The sequence below is a fragment of the Nannospalax galili genome, unplaced genomic scaffold (genome assembly GCF_000622305.1).
Source record: "Nannospalax galili isolate Female #2095 unplaced genomic scaffold, S.galili_v1.0 scaffold109, whole genome shotgun sequence".
Taxonomy (NCBI): Eukaryota; Metazoa; Chordata; class Mammalia; order Rodentia; family Spalacidae; genus Nannospalax; species Nannospalax galili.
The window spans coordinates 3,894,735-3,918,909 of NW_008360315.1; the positions used below are offsets into that span (position 1 = coordinate 3,894,735).

The 24,175-nt window shown below is 32.7% G+C and overlaps 1 protein-coding gene across 3 annotated transcripts in view; it reads left to right on the top strand.

The window, feature by feature from the left end:
* The window catches only part of Spock3 (SPARC (osteonectin), cwcv and kazal like domains proteoglycan 3), a 442,261-nt gene extending 419,437 nt beyond the window's left edge, over window positions 1-22,824 (top strand). For all 3 annotated transcript variants that reach the window (XM_008824947.3, XM_008824946.1, XM_008824949.1), the window contains 4 exons: window positions 11,108-11,329; window positions 14,505-14,567; window positions 18,309-18,446; window positions 21,044-22,824. In XM_008824947.3, the coding sequence (XP_008823169.1) occupies window positions 11,108-11,329; window positions 14,505-14,567; window positions 18,309-18,446; window positions 21,044-21,213 (593 nt within the window). In that variant the 3' untranslated portion in view covers window positions 21,214-22,824. The remainder of the gene's footprint in view (window positions 1-11,107; window positions 11,330-14,504; window positions 14,568-18,308; window positions 18,447-21,043) is intronic.
* The last annotated feature ends 1,351 nt before the right edge of the window (window positions 22,825-24,175 follow it).

A 24,175-nucleotide genomic window follows, 5' to 3' on the forward strand; every position in this document is an offset into this window, starting at 1 on the left:
GGAATTGTCCTTTTGAGTTCCATGTCCTGCATTATCTCTAGTGGGTTCTCATTGTACTCCTCTAGAGGACTATTGGTATTTGGTGGGCATATGTTATTTTGGATTTTCATGTTATTATTTTTTCTCTGTGATTTTGGCAAGTGAATTTCTTTTGTACTTTCTGATTCTTGTATAAGACTCAGGCCTTCAAGTTTAGGTCTACTTTTTGTGAACTTTATGTGTCTTTGTGGTTTACTTTTTGTGCATGAATAGCTGGTTTTTCTAAGCTTCCAGTTCTCTCTGTTGATTTTATATTGGAGTGGCCAGATGAATTTTGTCTTCAGGAGTTACCACAGAGGCCCACTAATTACGATCGTCAGATGACTTCAAGCTTTCTCCTAAGGTCCGGTTCCCTCCAAGACTGATTTTGGCCTCAGGAATTTGGGGGTTGGACTGGCCTGGGATCCTGGCCAAGAAAAGATGCTGGTTTGGGGCAGCTGGTGGCCATGCCAAACAGAGATGCAAAGGCAGATGGGGCAGGAAGAGGCCACAAAGACTCCTGAGTACTGCACTGAGGAGCTGGGTTGGTCTGGATGTAAAGGATCAGGAAGAGGAAATGTCAGCTCCCAAGTCCAAGAAAGAGGATGGCAGGTGGTGCAGGCCCAGGGAAGCAGGGGGAGTTGATGGCGGGGCCAGGTCCAGAAGCAGTGCTCCTGGGGCCCTGAGAAGGCACTATGTTGGTTTGGATGAATGGGGTCAGGAAGCAGTATTGGTTTCCCAGGTGTCTGGGGCCCCAAGACAAGGGATGGGCATGGCCCAAACTCGGAGGAGAGAATGGAGGGTAGGTGGGAGGGTGAATGGGGGTCAGGGAGTCAGGGCATGGAGGGCGTGATGGACTTACCCTGGAGAGAGGCCTGTGGGTGGGAGAGAGGCCTGTGGAGGGTGCTGCATGCCCAGGGAAGCAGAGGTAGATGAGTGCGGGGCCAGGCCCAGAAGCAGCCTGGGCTCAGAGAAGGTACTAAGTTGGTCTGGATGAAAAGGGTCAGGAAGCAGTATTGGTTCCCCAGGTGTCTAGGCCCCAAGACAAGCAACATTAATATATTTTTAACAACATATGTTGAAATTATGAGGCTTTACCTGTTGTTAGTTAAGTTTATACTTTTGTCAACATTTATTTAAATTGTGGAAATTGAATTTCTTAAACATTTGGTTATTCTTAATGTGAACATTTTGATAATAGTAGTTTCCTTTTTCATTTCTGAAAATTTTACAAGGATGCATTAAACATAAGTGCTTACTTACAATAGAACTTTAAGACAACTTATAATCTAAATTGGTAATGGCATCTGCAAGTTTGAAGTCAAGTAGCACAGCAGAGTTTACAGCATGTGCACAAAACTCCCTGTCCCAAACTGTTTTCATTTGTTGAAAGACTCCTGCATGCCTTAAACTAAGGAAACAGTAAGTGTGGTTTGAAGTTGGCCATCACAAGGAACTTGCTGCATTGAGGGGAAGCAGAATACCTGCCATGGTGAATAACCATCTTTAAATTTAATGTGGAAATGTGACAAGAGATCTGAAAAATGGTGGACCAAATATTTTATCAGATTTTAATAAACATATTGATAGTGATTCTTAGTAAATACTAGATACTCTTGAATAATAATTAAAATAGAAAACCTAGAAAAATCATTCTGTTGTATATGAAAAATCTCTATTAATTTCTGTTAGGGAAAACTTCCAAGTGTTTATTCTTGTTAGTGTTAAGTACTTGGATGGCAAATAATTACAAAAGAGACTAAATGTATAACTTCCTGGTTATACAAAAAAGAATACTTAAAATCCAGTGTCTATTTCACTGTGTACAATGTATAATTTCCTTTCAGAGAGATCTTTCTAACCTTCAATGAAACATGAATTGGTAATGTAATTTTAATTGAAATGATTTTTGTGCTTTATAATCTGGAAATACAATAGATTTCTTTCTCAGATCTTAGAATCAATGTTAGTATAAAATACAGCTTCTTAGAAAACCTTTCTCAAGCTGTACACATCTGATGTAACTTTGTATGCTAACAGGGAAGGAAAATGTAATGTGTGAGCTAGAAGTGTGAATATCACCAGAGCACATACCTTGTAACGCAGAAGAGAACCAGAAAACTGGATTGACACCTTTCCTCACTGTCAATCCCTTGCACCCTTAGATAGGTGATGTTTTCCAGATGGAGTTATGTAACAATAAAGGCACGCAGGTTCAAACCAGAAAACTTGACTGTAAAGATTCGCAAAAGAAAAGCCAAAGTTTTACAAGCTACATTGAGAATGAATGCCTTATGTTATATTGAATACTATGAAAAATGAAAAAGTTAGGCATAAAAATCAACCTCATGACACCAGTCATTTGAAAATTGCTATTTTCATTAGTTTTTGGTACTTACACAAATTATCTTCTTTTGTTAGGTAACATATCCTTTATTTTCTCATATGCCTAATTTATAGCACAGTATCATAATGTTATCATTAGTAGTTATACATCAAAACTCTTACAATGTGATTTAAATTAAATTAATTAATCGTTAGTTTTCTATCATTTTTTACTCTTGTTCTAGGTTGTTAATTTGTTCGTATAAATTAGTATATCATTTTACAAATAACTATCTGGCTGATATTTGGGTTCTAAGATGCATTTTAAAGTTTTTTGATACAAGTAATTCTTTAAGATAGAGAAATGTGTTCATATTTTCTATTTCCTTGCCCTAAAAGACTCTACAGCAGGTAGCAGTATGAATGACTCCCTTACGTTATCTAGTTGTTGTTTAAATAGTTATTATGGGGTGCAGTTCCCTTCCATCCTGTATAAAACACTTCCACAATACATTTGCCTCGTAGTTACACTGCTTTGTTTTAAAGCTTAGCATTTGTTAAAGACAATTACAAGTTTTCTTTCTTTCTCCTGATAATAACACATAAGCTGTGGAAGGCTCTCTTCCATCAAGCAACCTCCAACTTGAAAAGGCATTGACATATAATAAATACACTCAACAACTTGTTTACTTAGCTGGTTGGTAAATCTCATCATAAATTATTGTCCAGATATTACCCTGATGTCAGATTAGTAGAGTAGCCTGAAATTGCTTCTTTATGAACGCTGTTTAATCTTCATAGTAAATTTGACTGTATTTAGAAGAAACTAGGAAACACACCTCTGGACATATTTGTGAATACATGTCTAGAAAGGTTTAACAGAGGAGAAATAACCTACCCTTAACGTGGGTGGCAGCAACCCATCAACTAGTGTACTGGACTGAATAAAAAAATGGTGAGAGTGAGCAGTTCACCATCCTTCTTCTCTTTCTGCTTTCTGACTGTGGACACTGCGACAATCTGCCTCCCATCCCTTCTCCACAGCTGCAGTCACCCCATCATTTTGTCCATGATTGTGTAATGTATTCCTAAACTACAAATGCTTCCTTTCTCAGGTTACATTCTCCAAATTTTTGTTACAGTAAGAAGAAAAATAATGAATACATAATATTGGAACCGAGATGTGTAGTTATTTCTGTGGTAAACCTGGTGAAGTGTTTTTTGTGGGCCTTTGGAACTGGTTTTAAGGGGAGTTTAGTAAAGTTTGTGAACCACAGGAATCTTATAATGCTATAAACAGGGCTTAAAATGGGCCCATCTCATTGAAGTTTGGAAGACCAGAGTGTCAGACAACTGCCAAGATTTCAGACACCAGCTATAATTTCTATGGAAAACAAAGATTCCACTGAGAACTGGCCAGAGACCATTCATGTTGTATTTTGTCAAAGAATCGTGCTACATTTTACAATGAAACTTTGAATGAGGTTGAACTGAAAAACAAAAAGCAATATTGTTGTGTGGAATTAATTTCAAGGTAGCTTAGCATCTAGGCTGTGTCATGGTTGCTGCTCCAAACTCTTAGACTCATAGTGCAAGAGGGCAGAAAGATTTTAAAAATATGCAGTCTGGTGATGAAAGGCACATGGGGGAAGCTTGAAGTAGTAAATAAGAAAAAGCAACTGTAATTTTTAAAGAGATTATTTCCTTTAAAGAGAAACCTTGTGTTTCTCATTGGGTCAATAGAAGTACTCTTGAATAAAACCTCAATCGTCATAGGTTCGAAATTTTTGAGAAAAGATAATGTTAAAGGAGAAAGTTAGAATTAAGAATGTTGCCGAAGAGATTTTTCTCCTTGAAAATGACCACATAGGGAAATCTTTTCACAGGCTCAGCTGTCAAGTAGCTCAGAGGCCACTAAAGTGATAAGAGGGAGGAGACTACATATTGAGACAGGAAGAAAATGTCAGTGTATCATTCACATGGTGCTGACCATAAAGGCATGAAAAGAAAGAGATATTTGTCATGGATCATTGCACCAAGTTTCCAGAAAGATATTGAAGCCAGAAATTTGGTAGCAAGATTACAGTCCTTAGAAGGAAAATATGAGAAGTCATTGTGTGGATCTGTGCTGTTGACAATTACGAGTCAATCAAAATTCAAAAAATGCTGGAGATGCCAGGACCATGGCAACTCTGACAAGGAATACTATAGGCATAAAGTGGAACAATTCTATTCCATTTGATATTAGATGTAGATGCAGATAACTTTTACTTTTTTTCATTTTTTATAGAAGCTCACAAATAGAGTTTGAGTCACAGAAGGGCCTTTGGACTGTGAAAATTTGAACAGCCGTGAAAATGTTAATAACTATGTAGATTTTAAATGGATTGAATGCCTTTTACATTATAAGACTTTGATGACCAAGGGAGAAAATTCATAATTTAAAAGTTATCTGTTCAGTTGTAAAGTTGATGAAAACTGGGCTAGTGGTTGAGTTTCACTATAAATTAATCTGGGTTTAGAATCACCTAAGAGACAAAACTGTTGACGTTGTGAGGATATTTCTGGAGATATTAGACTAATGAAGAAAGACTCACAGTGAAGGTGAGCATCACCATCCCATCTACTGAGGTTCTCAATGAAAAGGAAAATTGAGTTGGGAGCTACACACAAGTGTTTATTTCATTCTATTTCCTGACTGTGGCCAATGGGAGCAACTGTGTCATTCTCCTGAAACTAGGACCCGCCTTGGCACCAAGCCTTCTCAGTCATCATGAACTGTATCTTCAGTGAGTTCAAATATAGTCTTCCTTCCTCATGCTTATTTGGAAGTTATTATGTCACAAGATCAGAATAGTAGCTCTTGCAATTATTGAATGACATTCTGTTGCAGAAGAGGAAGATTATATCAGGAACAGGCCTGGAGTAAAGTCCAGACATTAAGCTCAAATTGAAAGATGCTTTGCTCTTTCTTATTTTTAATTTTTATTTTAAACAATATTTTAATTCATTCTTTGAGAATTTCATACAATGTATTTTGATCATATTCATACCCCATTCATTCATCTTACTAACTCCCCCTGTGACTTCATAGCCTCCATTATTTTTAAAGTCTATTGAGTCTAATTTATATTCCATATATGCTTTTGGGTGTGGTCCATTTTCTGGAGCCTGGGAAACTTATCTGGCACAACATCTTGTAACAAAACTGACTCACCCTAGCAACTGTGAGTGCCAATGGGTCCTCAGCTAGGGATTATTGCCCATCTCCTGCCTTCCTTGTTAAAATTCTATCTTATCCTGAACATGGAACGTGGTTTCATAGAAAAAGAAGAATTTGCTTTTGTGATCCCTTGCTTCATCCATCCAACAGAACATTGTTCTTTGTTTTACATGAGTTACATCTTATTTTTGCGTTAAATCATTTAAAGAGGGGAAATTAGCAGGAGTTTTTCCCTAATGTTTTACTAATCTGAGATTTTAGTAGACTGTTTATTAACTGAGAATTTTTACAAATATTTTAAGGCATTACAAAATGTTTTTTGTTTGAATATTTGAAATCTATCTATCATCTATCTATCATCTATCTATCATCTATCTATCTATCTATCTATCTATCGATAATCTATTTCACAATATATTAGTTTTGACAAAATGGTCAGTGATATCATAGTTTTTAAAGAAAATGAGCAAGGTAATAAACTTTACCATTCTTTCTTAATACTTTAATTCTAGCTTTTATTTCAAAGAAAAGCTTCTTGAACAAAAGTTTTCAGAATATTTCTTAATGCAATAAATGAACAATAAAGAATTTCCATAGGATGGCAAACAGTTGATAAAGATATTTAAACCTGCTTCATGATAAGCTTCAGAGGGAAAAGAAGTTGCTTACTTCTTATTTTATTATGATTATAAGAGTATTTGAGGATTTTGTAGCATGTGTGTTTTCTATCTATTAGGATTTATACATTCTGATACATTTTATCTTTAACTTTTCAAAAATTAAACAAAAAAGCACTCTGCTGAGCATAATTATTTAAAATAATGCAGAAGAGTTTGTTTAATGCTTCGAATGGAAAGTGGCACAGGTTTCACTTTGATCAGTTCGCAAAGCACGACCTGGGTGAACATCGTACACAAAATCCTCAGATTAACACTTTGACTCTGAATCAGAAGATGTCTTGTTGCTCCGTTCTCACACAACAAATGTTCTTCACAGTCAGAGAAAATGATGGAATTACTTAAACCCTGAGGGTGAATGAACACATTCTAATTTCTTACCAAGATATTGCTCACTTCATGTCATGCTGTCTTCACATTGAGAAGAAGATTGAATTTGGAATCAGATGGCTTAAAACAATGCCTCATTTTAGTGTAATTAGTATCCTTCTAGGTATAACAGGGCTCTTCATCTATTGGAAAAAAAGATTCCAAAACTTGGGAGATAAATTTTCTTTCTGCATTTCAAGCAATAAAAGAAAGCAAGCAGATCAATCTTTGTTTGGGTATCCTGATTATTGAGACATCTGGGATTTTCTTTTTTTATTTAGAAGGTACTGTAACTCTCTACAGTAAAAGTTTAAATATGTACATTAGTACTTCTAAGGTATATTCTTGACATCAGTATTATTTTAATTTAGACCAAATAACATGTTTAATGTTTTGCTAACATTCTGCTATCCTATGTATATCATTATATAATTATGAAATTTTAAAAAGAACTAAGTAGATGTTATAGTGTAATAGGAATGTTCTATTACATTACTGTTACCTGGGAAATTGCTCCCTGATGAGGCCATGAAGTAAAGTCTGTTTAGACTCTAATCGTTAGGAACTCCTCAGTGGGAATTACCATTAGCATCAGCAGGTTTGGGATTATTAAGTACTAGATTTCCTTTCACTGAATAAATGAAAGATTTTCAATTTCATTTCATTTTTTAACCTGAAAAGAAAATGCTTTATTTCAATAAGTTAGTCCAGAAAATGTCAGAGAAAGCACATTCCCAATTGTTTAGGGCAATAGGAGCCTGAGCCACATCATCCATGTGTTCCCTCAAGCTCTCCTCTGCTACTCATGAGGTCTCCATATCTGTCACTATCAATTCCAGATCTTCCTTTTGATTGAGACTTTTTCAACTTTCTTCTGCTCCTGTTGGCCTTTTGATCCCTGAACAATCTTTCTCCAGTATATACACAACATAACCAGTCCCAAATTGGAGCTCTAGATCTCTTTCTCCTCTGCGTCATCTACTCCACTACTGCTGAACCACTATCAGCCTTCTGTGGCCTGTGAGGAGGCCACTCTGAATCACTGGTCTTGAGTCTCTATCATAAGCTTCACATTTCTCTGGGTGGCCATTTCATCATCACCTTGTTGCATCTAAACACCAGCCTCATTTCATTTTTTAATTTAATTTTATTTATTTTAATTTTATGTATATGAGTGTATTGTCTGCATGCATATGAATGTACCCATGTCGTGCAATGTTCGCAGAGGTCAGAAAAAGGCTTTGGATCCCTAGAAACTGGAGTTATGGATGGTTGTTAGCTGCCATGTGGGTGGTGGAAATTGAATTTGGGTCCAATGCAAGAGCAGTCAGTGCTCTTAACCACTGAGCTATCTCTTCAGCTCTTCATTCTTTTTTAAATAAAAAGAATATTCCAGTTTTTCAGCATAGCAGTGCATTGTTTTCAGAACACTTTTAACTAAGAATCTGAATCTACTGAAAAAAAAAGGAAAAAAAATCCCAGCCCCCCCATAAGAGCAAAGAGATTAAGAAAAGATATGTATCAAGACATATAAAATATGTTTTATGTTAAATTCACATTTTAAAATTTTATAAATTCACATATAGCTCATCAGTGTTTGGAGAGTTATAACATAAGCACTATATTTGTCAAAATGTTCTCCTTTCATCTGAGAAGCATTTAAAATCCTTGAATATTTACCTGATAGATACCGTGAACATTTCAAGAATAGTTAAAATCAAGGGGAGATAAAAATTAACAGCAAATAAAATAACAAACAGCATAATCACCAGCGGTGGTTGTGTGTGGAAACAAATGAGATCTTCTTTAACCAGAGACTAATCAATAAGTAGTAATTAATTTTATGATCCTTCCTTTGCCACACTAATTAGTGTTAATTTCTTTTCAATATAGAACAGGAAGAAAAAAAATCTGTGTAACAATGTCTATTCTCATTTTGCCATTTGATTTTCTACATTTTGATTGCAAAATATATTATTATTTTTAATGTAACATGCTACATTATATGAAGAAAACTAGCAACCTTGCAACAATGTCATCTATTCCTTCAGTCACAGGGTAATAATGTTGACAGATAAATGTATAATTGTCCAAATTTATCTCATTTTATACTATATATATATACACTCATGTAGACTAACCTTTTATAGAAATTGAATAATGATCTATACAGTGTGTTGTAGTTGCTTATTAACAATATATAACTCAACATTATAATACTTTATTGCCTTGTAAATGCCTTCTCTGTGCTGAATTTATAGTATCTTACTGTACAATCTTGTGAGTCTTGTTCACAAACATGTTGCTTTATAAATTCTTCTATGAATTTTCATTTTTGCCTCCTCAAGCACAATAAATATATCTGTAAAAACACCTCAATTTCTCTCATGTTGACCTACATTTTGCTTTCCTATATGATAGAAGCAAATAATATATTGCTAATAATTTTATATTTTACTTTTTATGCTTTTTGACAAGAATTTGATATCATCAGGTGTGAGTCTTCAAATTGACTTCATTTTTTTTTCATAGAGTTTCATGTTTTCCCCATCAAAAAGTACATTCTGGTGCATTCTACTTGAAATATATATTTTTCAAATATTTCATGCCTTGCATCTGCTTTTAATAAATTATTTCCCAGTTTTGTCTTTCAGAAGGCATTTCCTCTTTCTTCTTTCAAATCAATTCAGGAGGTGATGCTTTTGTGTTGAGAGCTTTGTTTTTGTTTTCAACATGGTATCACTTTTATCCATTTTTTTCTGCCTTCTATGATTTCATCTCTAGTGTGACACTCTATCCTTTTTTCTCTGTAGGACCATAAATTTCATCTGTAACCCTATAGCTACTTTAAAAAGTTGCTTGTATCATAGATTTCAAGTAATTTATAATGTATACAGTTTTTAACATTTTTCATATTCATCTTATTTGATGTTTTGTAAGATTCTTCTAAGATTTGATGCATTCCATTTATTTTAGAGTTTCTTTATTAATCTCTAACCACTTCTTCTACCCTATGTGCATTCCATATTCTAATTTCAGTCACTCCTATTATTTCTCTGTTAGGCTGTTGGGCAGTGGTTCACAGAACAGTTGTGTATTTTTTCCCTTTCTCTTCCTCCTTGTTTCCATCCTTTGTCAGAGACCCTGTTCCTATATAGTGGTAGGAGTAATTTACTGCTGCTCACTCAAAATGGTTTCCTCAGTCTTTCCCGTGATAGCCTTAAAAACCTTTTTTTACTTTTTCTTGTCGTGCAGCAGATTCTTCATGTATCTGCAGAGTGACATCATAGCTCTCTTCGAGGAATTCAGGGCTTTCCAAAGAGATAAAAAGGCAGATGAATGTACCTCCATTCTTTTTCCAAAGCAACCTCACCTTCACAAATGATTTTCTCAGTCTATTTCCTGCCATACGTTTCTTGATGCTATGCCTCAGGTCAAAAGAAATGGATTCATCTCCTTTATTTGGTTTCCTGAAATTACTTATGGTTGTGGTACTCACCTAAGACTTTAGCAATCCATTAAAACATTTAATTAAACTCTTCTTATTAACTTATATGGTATTTCATGTATCAGAGTACAAAAGACTCTCATTCCATATCCATTTGAATGAAATGTGTCTTTGCATAGACTTGGTTCAAAACAATAATTGCATTTGATGAACTGTGGGACTCAGATCGTTAGTGAGCTGAGTGACCTACATAAATCTAATTGCATATAGCTTGAATGCAAACCAAATCCTTCCATTTCTTGAGACCCCACTCCTGTATAACACACACTGTTGCTCTCCACTGTAGCACATTTGTAACTGGGTAAATTGCAACAAGTGAATTAGAAGTCAGAGTAATTGCATAATATTACAGCATGACTATTCTTTCTCTTGTTAACACTTTTATGTGCAATTCTGTTTTAGTCCCAGCTGTCCTGGAACTCACTATGTAGACCAGGCTGGCCTTGAACTCATAAAGATCTGCGTGCCTCTGCCTCCCAAGTGCTGGGATTAAAGGCGTGCGCCACCATGCCCAGCTATTGTGCAATTATTTTTAACCAAGATTTTACCAAGTTACAGGATGTTATGGAAATGGTTATTGTGTATTTAAAATGCTTTTTGCGAAAACAGTATTCATTTTTTCATATGAAAATGAGTTTTAGTGTTAAAATATTGTAATTAATAGTATTTTGGAGTTTATGATTATCTACAAAGTATCAAAAAGCTTGAGCAATGAATAACAAAAATAATATGCAATTAGAATAGTACATTCCATTGAAATAATGACTAATTAGTAATAAATTCTTTCTGGTTAATTAATATTCAAAGCTAAAGATGATGCAGTTATGCCTAATTTACTTCAACACATATTTCCCAAGTTTAATTTAAGACCTTATCTTCTGATTGTCCACCAATTGCCCTGTGTTTAATGCCTATATTGTTGTTTTGCTTTAATTTCTGATGATGGTATCTTACATATTTAGCTAATCATTTTCTTTGTGCATCTAGGATTTGATACCAGTATTTTGCCAATTTGCAAGGATTCGCTTGGCTGGATGTTTAATAGACTTGATACAAACTATGACCTGCTATTGGACCAGTCAGAGCTTGGGAGCATTTACGTTGATAAGAATGAGCAGTGTACCAAGGCATTCTTCAACTCTTGTGACACATACAAGGACAGTTTGATATCTAACAATGAATGGTGCTACTGCTTCCAAAGACAGCAAGGTAAAATACAAGCAACAATCATGGGATTAGCTGACCTGAATTGCAAATTTGATCTATTCCTTCATGATAAAACAATTAACAATAGACAATGCCTCACTAATTTCAGTAATTTTTAAAAATTTGAATGTTTAATGAAAAAGCAAATAGGAACTGTATTGAATAAAATCATTGTGCTGAAGATACATTCTAAACAAGGTGAAAAATAGTAATTAATATTTTATATTAATATATTTCATTATAGTCTCCTTTATGAACCAGTGCAGCACACAGAGATATGAGAAAACAGATATTAAAGTAATCATTAAAATTAATTTGCTATCTGCTTTGCAACGGTGTAAAATAAATGGGGTTTTTATCACTATACTGTGGAGTTTTAATGTTCCATTTTGTGATCTTATTAAATGAGCTTCATGAACCACCGCATTCACCATAAAGTTATTTTTACTCATTTTATTTTTAAAATTACATACTCTTTCAATCTCTTCAATAGAGTTTAGCTTCTTAAAAATTCACTAGCAAAGAAAGTATTCAAAACTCTGAAAGAAATTAGACCAAATGAAGAGTGATGGTATTCTTTAAACAGCATATTTATAGAAGATAAAAATGGACTGTAAAATTAGAATCATGCTTCTAGAATTTATTGAGTCACATAATTTATTAAATTAAATATACATGGCTAAACAGGCTTAAAAGTTCTCATACTTTATTTACAAAATCAAGGAAACACTGCTATTTTGAAGCACCGTTAATAAATTGGAAGCTACTTTGATATATACCCAATATTCACAATGCACTTTAACATTGTTAAATAATGTTAAACTATAACAATTATTATCATACTTCATGATGAATCATATAGAATGCTTTGCTAACTCTACGGCTTTTGCATATTTCTTAATAGTTCATAAAATAGGACTGGAGAGATGACTCAGCGTTTAAGAACACTGCCTGCTCTTACAGAGGGCCAAGGTTCGATTCCCAGCACCCAAAAGCTACTAACAACCATCTGTAACTCCAGTTCCGAGGGATCAGATCCTTCTTCTGACCTCCGTGGGCATTGCATGACACGGATGCACTTACATGCATGCAGCCAGTAAACACATACACATAAAATAAAAATAATAAATAAAACACTTTTTAAAGTTCAAAAATAGAAAATAAGTGTCACAGTTTGATGAATAGTGAATAAATAAGATCAGCTTTGTAAAAGGCCTTAAATATTGATAAACTAATGTAAGAAATAAAGTAACTGAATTTCTGTATTAAATCCCTTATACACACTTATAATACACATTTCTTAAATTTTATTGAATATCTGCATTCTAGATTATCAAACACTCCCTCAAACTACAATCCAGTTATTAGTAACTGGTATATATTTAAAATAGTAACTGGTATATATTTAAAAAACTTAAATAATAATATAATAAAATAAGATTTATTGTTATTAAAAACATGCATTCATATTGTTACTTTCCTTGATAAAAATTCTTTTGTTTTGTCACATGTGATAATGATGTGTTTTTATGTTTGTACATGAACATTGAAAAATCCGTAAACATGAACATATATGTGGAATCTAACAAAGCTGAGTTCATGAAAGCTAAGAGGAAATTGGTTACTATAATCTGAGGAGAGTTGGGGAAAGAAGGGGAATACTGAGATAATCAATGCAAATCTCTTTGAACTGAAATAGTTAAAAACTTAAAAATTTGTTATTAAAAATGTACCTGGAATTTCAGGTTCAGAGTCACATGCATCTGGATATTTACATAGTGAAAGTATAAGAAATCCAGCAAAGGGAACTTTTTCTAATAAATATTAAAAGCTTGGTTGACATCTTTTCTGTTAATTATAAAATAGCGCCTCAGGATGACAGTAAGATTTTACCTTTTGGCTTTATATATAAGTGCAGCTTGATTTCTATCCTAGGAAGAAAAGCAAAGGAGTAGTTTCATCAATTACAAGCTGAAATACAACCATAAGATAAGCATTTAATATTTGAAAACAAAATTTATTTTCTATTTGTTATTTCCTCAAGATAAAATATTTTTGGTCTCATGACTATGTAATATATGTCATAAGCACATTATTTTATCCCTTCTTTATACTTCGTTAATTATATGACATTTAATAACTGAATTATTTTAAAATTGGCATTTCAATCAATTTCAAAATATTTGACATAATTTTATTTTTTTCCAAAGAATAAATGGTGAATAAAATTATTTTTACATTAATATCTTAATAGTGAATCACTAAGATTTATGTAAAATTACCAATTTTTAGAATATTAAAAAATTATTTGTTTTTAATCCCAGCACTTGAGAGGCACAGGCAGGCAGATCTATGTGAGTTCGAGGCCAGCCTGGTCTACATAGTGAGTTCCTGGACATCTGGGGCTACAGGGAGACCTGTCTCAAAAACACCCAAAAAAAAGTGTTTTTAGAGATGAATATATGTATATATAATAAATTTCAATAATATAAACAAATTATGACTATGTAGAATTTTTTACTTTTCTATACATGTGTTCATTTTATTATTGAATTTTAAAAATAAACAAATACTTCCAAAATGGCTTAAGTACTTTTAATTTATTTTTTAAATTATGGCTTATAACATCTTACATTATGTTCTGTTTCTAAATTATATACTTGAAACTTCTGAGAATATTTGAAAAGACAAGGTATAATAGTAACATTACATTAGTAAAAGGGATAAAATTAGCTATAACGTGAAGGAAGGAAAACTTTCAGATCGTTTTATAATGAGAAGCTATTTCTCCATAATCTTATTAGAAAAGAGAGAACTGATTAAATTTTTAGATTGTAATCAATTGAATTTATATTGTAGACCTTTAAAATGTTAGAAGGTAAATATATCCCATTACATAATTTATTTTTTCCATCATATTTCAGTCACTCAGAAAAAATTCAAAAAGACCTACTCTTATGAATACTTAGGAAATCACCGTCCCTCGTATATCTGCTAACAGATTCATCTTTGCACGTGTAAATCATCTTACATAGACAACAAATATACATCACTGTGAATGTATGCTTATAATATGTCAAAAATATGTAGTAGGTTTCTCCTAAAGACATAGAAAGACTCCCTCAAAGTATACGATCTTTACTTAATCTTTGAATTAATATTTTTAATGTTATTATAGACCCACCTTGTCAGACAGAGCTGAGCAACATTCAGAAGCGACAAGGGGTAAAGAAGCTTGTGGGTGAGTAATAACTAGTTTTTCTGATGCTTATATTACTTACATAAAAACGCCCAGGGAAACAGTCACCTGAAATCAGTATTAATCCAACAAAATAGACTGCACTAAAATTCAGCAACAAAATTTATGAACTTTTGGAAAGCCATTAAACTTACTTTTCTTAACTCATCTGTGGAAAAATAAAATTTGTTTTATTACTCTAATATGTTCATTTTGAAAGTTAAGCAAGAAAGAGATTTGTACAACGCTGAAATTAAAACATCAGCAGAAATTTCTAATTCTTCAGTTGAGCAATTTAAGGATTGACAGTATCATATGTTACTATAATTGACATTTACACAAATAATTGTATACATGGAGTGGAAAATATTGCAACTCAGAAAGTTGAATGATATTTCTAGCATTTTTCATTAGCAATTTTTGCAATCTCAGTTTTCATCAAGTAAATAGATGAGTATATTGATAGGTATGTAATGGATAAATGATAGATATTTTCTTAGTTTGGTTTCTTTATTGCTTTGATAAAACGCTGATCCAAACGAAGTTGGGGAGGGAAGTTTATTTGGTTTACATGTCCTCATCACGGTTCATCTTCGAAGGAAGCCAGGGCAGGAGCTCAGAGCAGGCAGGAGCCTGGAGCACAGACCATGATAGTACATTTCTTACTGACTTGCAACTCTGACCTGTGCTTAGCCTGCTTTCTTATACAACTCAGGACCACGGGCCCAGGGGTGGCACCACCCAAAGAGGTCTGTGTTATCCATAACATTCAATAATTAAGAAAGTGTCTCACAGGCAAATGCCCACAGAACAATCTGATATAGGGAATTCCCTAGTTGAGGCTTTCTTTTCCCAAGTGTGTCAAGTTGAAAACTGAAGTATACATCACAGACAGACAGATGTTAATTCCATGTATCAGATAAATCCTTTAAACGTTTTAATATTTGGTTATCGATAGATCATTAAACTGTTAAATTTCATTATTTTTATAATTGGAAATAAATATTTCTAACAAAATCTTTTGGAAATAAATTTTAATCATTTAAAGTGTATCCTTTACCAAGCTCTTCCTATAGGTTTTCTTCACATGCACCAAATCTCATAGCTTGTCTGTAAACTCTAAGAAATTCTTATTGCTAAATTCTTATTTGGATTTCACCACTTTGCCCTTCTTTTCAGTACATTAGTATGGTAAGCATCTCTTCATGCTTGCGATATTGAAACATTCATCACATAATTTTACAATGTCTCTTGATCTAATTGATTCATATTATTTATATACTCTATCTGCAATTAAAATACAGCAGCTTCATATGAGAATATTTTTCATATTAATAGAAAGATCCTAAATCATGAACCATCATGCCAAATAAAACGTTCATTGGTTTGCCATAAAATAGTGTAAGTGTGAAAAAAGACTGATGATAAAAAGTACACATAACATTTCTCTTAATTGTTTCCAGGAACTTGTGATAATGTAGCTCTTGAGTGGAACTGAATTACTGATCTATAAGCTGATATTTGAAAGCTGATGTTTTGGCTCATACAATGGGAAAATCTTTGAACGTCAACCAGAAAATATTTTAGAATTGATCAAAATCTATTAATTCCAAAATCCATTACAATTCTGGCTTTGCTCATTTGAAGTGGCTCATATTTTAAAATATTGTGTAATTACTTGGTGGGAGTTTTTAGTCTTTTTAATAATTTAAATGAAAATATTTATCACATGATAATGTATGCCTCAAATATTCTTTATGGTTTGGAGGAAATAATGATATATATCTGAAACTGGCCAGCTTCTTTGTAAGTATAAGGTGTTGTATGCTTCATTGTGTAGGTTGGTTTTGTTTCATGATTATATCACTCGTGTTATGCCTAGGAGTGTTCTCGTCAGTTTCAGAGTATTCTACCCTAAAGGACAATTTCCTTTCATAACATTATGTTCTTAATTTTTAACATTTTATTATTTTTATTTTATGTGTATGAGTGTATTGCCTGCATGCATGTAAGTGCACCCATGTTATGCAATGCCGCAGAGGTCAGAAAAGGGGGTCAGATTCCCCTAGAACTGGAGTTAAAAATGGTTTGTGGCTGCCATATCAGTACTGGGAATCAAAACTGGGTCCTCTGCAAGAGCAGTCAATGCTCCCAACCACTGAGCTATTTCTCCAGCCCCTCATAATATCTTAAATATGTAAACTTCATCAAGTTCATTCCTCTTTTTATTGTTTAGCCTTAAGTTCATAGACAATATCACAAGTTTTCCAGATTAGTAAAATTTTCTGCATACTACTGAAAATCTAGCAGTTAATAATTCAAGTGAATTATATTGTCTTAGTCAAATTTATTATGTATTTATTAGACTTATAAAATATTTATAGAAAGTACAATTATTATCATAAACAATTGTCCTAAGAAATGACTTTCCCCCTTTATCTCTTTCATAAGTATGTTTTTAAAACCTAATAAATGTGATGATTCTATTCACAGAACAGTTAAGGAAGAAAAAAATATTTCATCACCTAGAACTTACATTCTAACATTGAAATATTATTGAAGAATATTACTGAGCTAATAAATGAATAATTAAACATTTGTCATTCGGCCTATGCCACGTAATTATGTCAGGTACTATAAATATAGAAAAATTGCCACCCTCCTCCCCACCAAACACATGTTAACTAGACTTTCTGGTTAAGAGATTTTTATGCAACACTGAAAATCAAGGGAAGCTTAATATTTTCTTTTTAAAAATTGTTTTATTATTTATTTTTATGTGTATGAGTGTTATGCCTGGATGTGTGTAAATGTGCCTGTGTCATGCAGTACCTGAGGAGGACAGAAGAGGGTGTCAGATCCCCTGGAAGGGGAGTGGCAGATGATTGTTAGCCACCATGTAGGTGCTAGGATTTGAACCTGGCTCTTCTGCAATAACGGTCATTGCTCTTAAACACTGAGGCATCTCTCCAGCCCTTTAAAAAATAATTAGAATCAAAATATTTTCAAACGGTGAAGATATCAGAGCATTGGTGACAGACTATATTGAAAACATAGACAGGCAGACAGATAGGCAAGTACAAAGAGAGAGAAAGACAGAGACAGAGACAGAAACAGAGAGACAGAGAGAGAATAAAGCACCTCATATCCTCAATGGAGAAGCCTTTGCATTGTGGGTCACATTTATTTGTTAAATGAAAGTAGGATGAATGGAGAAGGTTTCATTTCAGATAAATGAAGCACCATGGACTTTGGAGGAAGTAACTTGATATGAAAACAAATCAAAACTTGCAATATATGAATGAAAATTTTGGAAAATGACAAATAGAAATTGGTCAGTGATGAGCCAGTAGAGAGCCTTTATAGCATCTTCATGGTTCAAATGATTTAATGTGAGCACAGAAACAGTCATATTCTAATTATTTTTATTTCTATGAAAACATTATCCTTTCTTGGTGAGACTTATAACAGTAGCATTTTGCCTAATGGGATACAAAGTCACAAATGTAAACGTTTCCTTTGTGAAATGCCATCTCCATGGTAGCTGAGACCACACCTGTTTTCTTCTACAGAAATCACTAATAATGAGTGTGAAATACAGGGTGCCTTTCACTTGCGTGTGTGTGTATATGTGCGTGTGTGTGTATGTTTAAGATATAAACACAGAGTGATTATCTATCCAAAAGGAATACACTGTATTTGTAAACTGCATTTGTGCTTTGTGTGTGATTGTGTGTTTTATAGGACTATACATCCCACTGTGTGATGAAGATGGATACTACAAGCCAACACAATGTCATGGAAGCTTAGGGCAGTGCTGGTGTGTTGACAGATATGGAAATGAAGTCATAGGATCCAGAATAAATGGCGTTGCAGATTGCGGTAAGGCAGAAACATACATCTTATATTTTCCCGAGCATACAATTAAATATGTCAAAGGCCTATAAATGTCTTCAAGCACTTAGTGAAGACTACCCTATTCTGACTATAGAACATATCAAATATATGTGACTGGAGGCAGTGACATGTAGACTTGATCCTTGCATGTTGTAAAATCCTGTGGCTAAATCAACATGTGTTAGAGAGAAAAATATCAAAGTTAAACTCCATTTCCTCCCTGAAGTTTAGAGAGTTGTAACATACAGATAAGGCAGCCTTTACCATTCATTTTGATCCAAGTTTGAAAAATCAAGTGTGTAGTGTTCCAGTTTCCCTTGTTGATTTCTTTTGCCTGCCTGGCTATTGAGACAGTGATTTGAATAATGCAAAGGCTCATCAGAGAAACTAAATGAAAGCAAACTAAGCTGAACAAGATCTTAACTTGTAAAGTTCTATAAATTGCAATTATGTTAGCATATTGTATGTTGTCCTTGTCATCAGGGGGAGGGGAATATCATTTATTTTAAAATTATACTTGTATCTGATATTCTAATTAATTTTAAACATGTATTTTATATATAGCTAAATTAATATAAGGACTTGAATATCACACACATGCACACAAACACACATATATGTATATATTTTCATTTGAAATTTACTTCAGAAAATGCCTTTTCCAGATTGCAAGATTCAAATCGGTGTTTGTATATGTAATATAAAGAGTATTAATTATATAAACTTCTTGGCTACACTCCCTGACTGAACGTCCTAGCAGACTCTAAACGCAAATTGTCCCAGGCTCTTATGTTGGAGCCCTTGGTTTCCAAATATTGGCAATATTTTCAGAGTTTTAAATTTGTGAAGTCTAAAGGATTTTGAAGTTCAGAGGTCAGCCCAGCTTTTGTCTGGATTTGTGCTTCCTAGTTTGTCATGTATGAAGCAGCCGCCATACATTTGAATTTCTGTTTCCATGCTCCCCCGTGTCCAGTAGCTCCATGTCTTCACCATCATGTTCGACAGTCTTCTAAAGCTTTAACCTAATGTGAAACTTTACTCCCTTTCTTTGTTTCTGTCATATTTTGATCACAGTGAAGGGAAAGGTAGTTAATTCATACAATTCTGTATAGAAGGAATTAGTGGGTTTATTTTCTCTGTTGAAATGAACATAATGAAAATTAAATATTTAATGATGATATGTCTCCATTATGAACAGTTTAGGCTGATGATCAACAACTATCATTTGAAGAGACAAATAGTAAACAATGAAAAGTAATATCACCTAATTTTAGCATTCCTGCTTTGTATTTATTTATTCGGTAACTTTATCAGGGCTAGATTTTGAGTTTTTGACCTTATGAATGTGATCAAATCATCAAGTAGGACTCAAAAATTACCATATGTAGTATTTAAATGAAGGCAGCGTTTCTCTTAATGTGGAACTTAAAGTGTTCATATCATTAACTGCTTCAGTGATGTCACAGATGTATAAAGAAATTTAATTTTTTTGCTTCCAATGGAAATTATGTGTAGATGAATTCAATGAGTTAAAATTTTATTTTGGAAACATGCACTCTTGTTTTTTCTTATATTGTTTGGCTGACAATATACATGAAATTGAATTCTAAGAAACAGTATTTTTACCATGTAAGCTGACAATTTCAGTGTATCATGTAAACAGCCACATTGTAAGTACTTAAATATATTAATAAGATTTATAAGAATGAAGAATAAAGTGACACAGTAAATGTATGATGATATTTATGTGAATTATTGCTTCCAGAAATATTAATAGGTCATTTTAAGTTTTACGAGTAGTATTTTTTTTTCTATTGCTACTATAACAAAATCCCACTGAACTGCTGGCTTTATTATTTTTACTAACAAGTTTATTTTCTTATAATTCTGCATGACAGAACTCCAACAGATCTCACTAAATTACCAGCCAGGGGCTCTTTTTTAGGGGCTGTCCAGGAAAATCAATTTCCTTATTTCTTCTATTTTCTAGAAGTTGCTCATGTTCTTTTTCTTCAGATATGGAACTTTTCCTCCATTTTCAAACCAAAAACTTTATCTCTGTTCATTCTTTTGTACTCAGATTTCTAAATTGCCAATTTCTAGAAAAAGTTATTTGATTATAAGGCCCTAAATAATAATGAAATTATCCAATACAATCTCTCATTTCAATGTTATTGTCCTAATGATATTTACAGAGGTCCTTTTATACCACTTAGCATCTTTATTAGGTTTCAAGACTGAGGAAGTAGATATTTTGCAAAGACTAATTTTCTGCCTCTCATACTTACAGAAGAAATTTTAAATAGTTTTTAAGATTCAAAGTCAAATATAAGCCTCTATAAAACTGGGCTGAGACCAGTATTACTACACTGGGAATTACATGACACAGCACTTTAATAATAATTCTTTTACCAAATATATTTTGTGTATTATCACAAGTGAGAGACTTAACAGTGTGAATTTTTGTCTTGTTTTATCAAAATGAAGGACAAATGAATTTGCTTTTCAATTTTCATTATTATTTTATATCTCCGAAGTCCTCTGATTACCCAGTCAAGTAAATCCAATGTTTGTTTTAATAGCTATGGATTTTGAAATCTCTGGAGATTTTGCAAGTGGTGATTTACATGAATGGACTGATGATGAAGATGAGGAAGATGACATTATGAATGATAAAGATGTTATTGAAGATGATGATGAAGATGAAGGGGATGATGACGATGACGGAGATGACCATGATGGATACATTTGATCGCTGAAAGCGGAGGTCAACAAATTCTACGTTTTTAATATTTAGAAAGTAATAGCATATTGAGAATTATGTTCTTAACATGAAACAAAACGATTCTAAACTTCACATATATTTTGTATAATTATTTAAAATATTCAAAATAAATCATAGAATTTTATGTTTAAATAAGAATAATTGCGTTTCAGTTTTTATATGCCTTAGAAAAAAAGAAAACACATACGGACTGTAGCCAGAATAAAGAAAGTTGATATGACTGCTAAAGCAATTTTCATAAGAACATACTTTATAAATATTCCACAAACAAATGAACAACTAATGTGTGCTTGGCACCATATGTATTGCTGCAATGAGAGCTATAAGCTCAATTTACAATGAATTATTAAAGAACTAGACCACAGGGATATTTTTCAATTTATGCATGGCCTTAATTTCAAGTCTTATAGGGCATCTTCCCAAACCCAGGATGAGTCAGAATAACAAGAAAGATACCACATTGTAAGACAAAGTGACCATGTTAGAATTCTTATTTAGTGGTGATGATTTTAATTATGAAGTTATACTGGATATGACTAGAAAAGCAAATACAGAAGACCATAATTTCTGAAAGTTAGAATCTTAGTTCTCTTTTCTACTCTCAAAAGTTAATTGGAAAGACAGTCTCATACAGATTTTTAAAAAAAAAAATTTAGGTATCATTATTTCTAGATTTCTCTATCTTTCTGACCAGCAACTTAAGGTACAGAATTTAAATTAGGAAGAGAAAGATTCATTTAAACCATATTTTCAAGTGTTGTTCATTTGCTACAAGATCAAATTTCAAATATCAATCCTCATTTTATTTTAAATTTTATATAAAAATCTGCATTTAATTTTAGAAATATGCCATTATTATTAGTAGTACTGAAATTTAGATAAAGTATTGTATGGTGCCTTGCAAAAATAGAAATAGAAAGAATCAGCATGCATATCAGTATAGGATACTAGGTGATGTGTAAGCACACCTAATCAACAAGTTACACTAGTAAAATTATTGCTGCTGGAATGAAGAAAATGGAATATGTTTCTTTCTTTTTTTCTATTGTTACTCCCATGCGGACTTGTTTATAATTATTGTGCAGAGTAGCATTTAAGATTTAATTGTAGCAAAAATTACTTTATTTACTATACTTAAGTTAGCATGTTAATTAATTGTGTAGAGATTTTGGCATATCATCAATTTTTGGTGTATTAGAACATTGTTTCTGTGCTGATAAAGATGAAAAAACCCGTTGAATGTTACATGTTGGTATCTTTCATTTCAACAGTGCGTTTACTGGTATATTCTTCATTGAAAGCAGAATTGGTGAACATTTTCCTTTTAATCTATTTATAATCACTAAATTACAACTTCAATGTTCATCTTACATACTATTCAAAGTCTAACGCATTTTCTTTTTTACTGTTTATGTATAGTTTAAAAAATAAAGAATCTTGGAACCAAAGTAAATTGCTCCCTTACTGTCCTTTCTGGGGTATGATAGTAGTATGAAGGGTCCTTAATTTGTTTCTTAATTTTAGAAACTGTTAATCTTACCACCTAGCCAGGAAATGTTTCTGAATTTATTTATTTTGGGGGGAATTCTAAACGAGACTTCTTAGAATCTTGAATAATGACTTTCATAGTATGGTTAAAATTATTTTTATTTGTTGAATGTTTTTATCTATTCATCTGTCAACATATTACAAAATAATTTTAGTTTTCACAGGGATACTATGTTTAAGTTTATTTTTGTTAGATATTAATTAAATTACTTAACTAAGAACCTTATCTATTTTAAAATGTGTATGAACAATGAAATATAATTTTGAGGTTAATTGTGAAAGATTATATAACAAATTGAATACAGAAGTTTTCCAAAGGAATTTTTAAAACTGCATATAGTGATCTTGGAAGTTAAGCTGTTTTTGAGTATTAGAATTCAGATTCAGAAGAAGGAAAATAATTTAACAGCAAATTCAAAACAGAAAACGGTACATTGCTGGGTGTATAGCTCAGTGTAGTACTTGCATAGTATGCGAAATGCCCTGAGTTCATTTCCCAGTGGAACAAAATATCCAAAATTAATAAACTTTATATAAATAACTTATTTGTATACTATATATGTATATATGTGTATATAATTCTACTTATGACAGGAATTAAGTAACTTGCCATCATTTAATTCATTTTGCATGTTTTAAATAAGGAAAGTATGCTCCTACATTGATTCCAAAACTATAAATATAGGGTGCCTATGGAAAGATAGTCACTAGACTAGGACTTGAGATTTATAATTTAATAAAATAATCATGCAGCTAATGTATTAACAGTGGTTAATACTTGTATTTCAAGAATGTAATGTGATATAATTGTATTTTAGATTGTAACACATCAATCAGTGATATTTCACAGATTTAAATAAAGAAAAAGCAACTTTAGGATTCCTCAGTTCTAATTCATCATCTTAGATGAGCATCTTTAAAAAGAGAGACTGTGCTAGTGTTTTACTGTATTTTAGAATAAGTATGAAATATTTCAGTATTGATCAAAATTATGTAAAGATATGCTATGAACAAGACAAACTCTTTCTGGAAATGGTTTAGTAGCTTTCAAATCCATCTATGTATTATCAAAACCACCCCAACTAATTAATAAAACAGGTGCTAAGAGAACTTTGTTCCAGAATCCCTTTTTCAGTATTTTATATGAAGATATGTCATGTGAAACCTAGATCATGAGTATTGATCACTCTGTTCTGTTGCTAGTTTCATTAGAGTGAGTGGGTTTAGAGAGCTGTGTAAATTAACCCATACTCTGTACCAAAACTTTTGATGATATGATTCATATAAAATGAAAGCTGCCTCATCTGCTTTCAATAGTCTAATAGGATCCTATGCATGCATCATTTTTCATGACACCTGATAGTCTAGGGAAAATCAAATC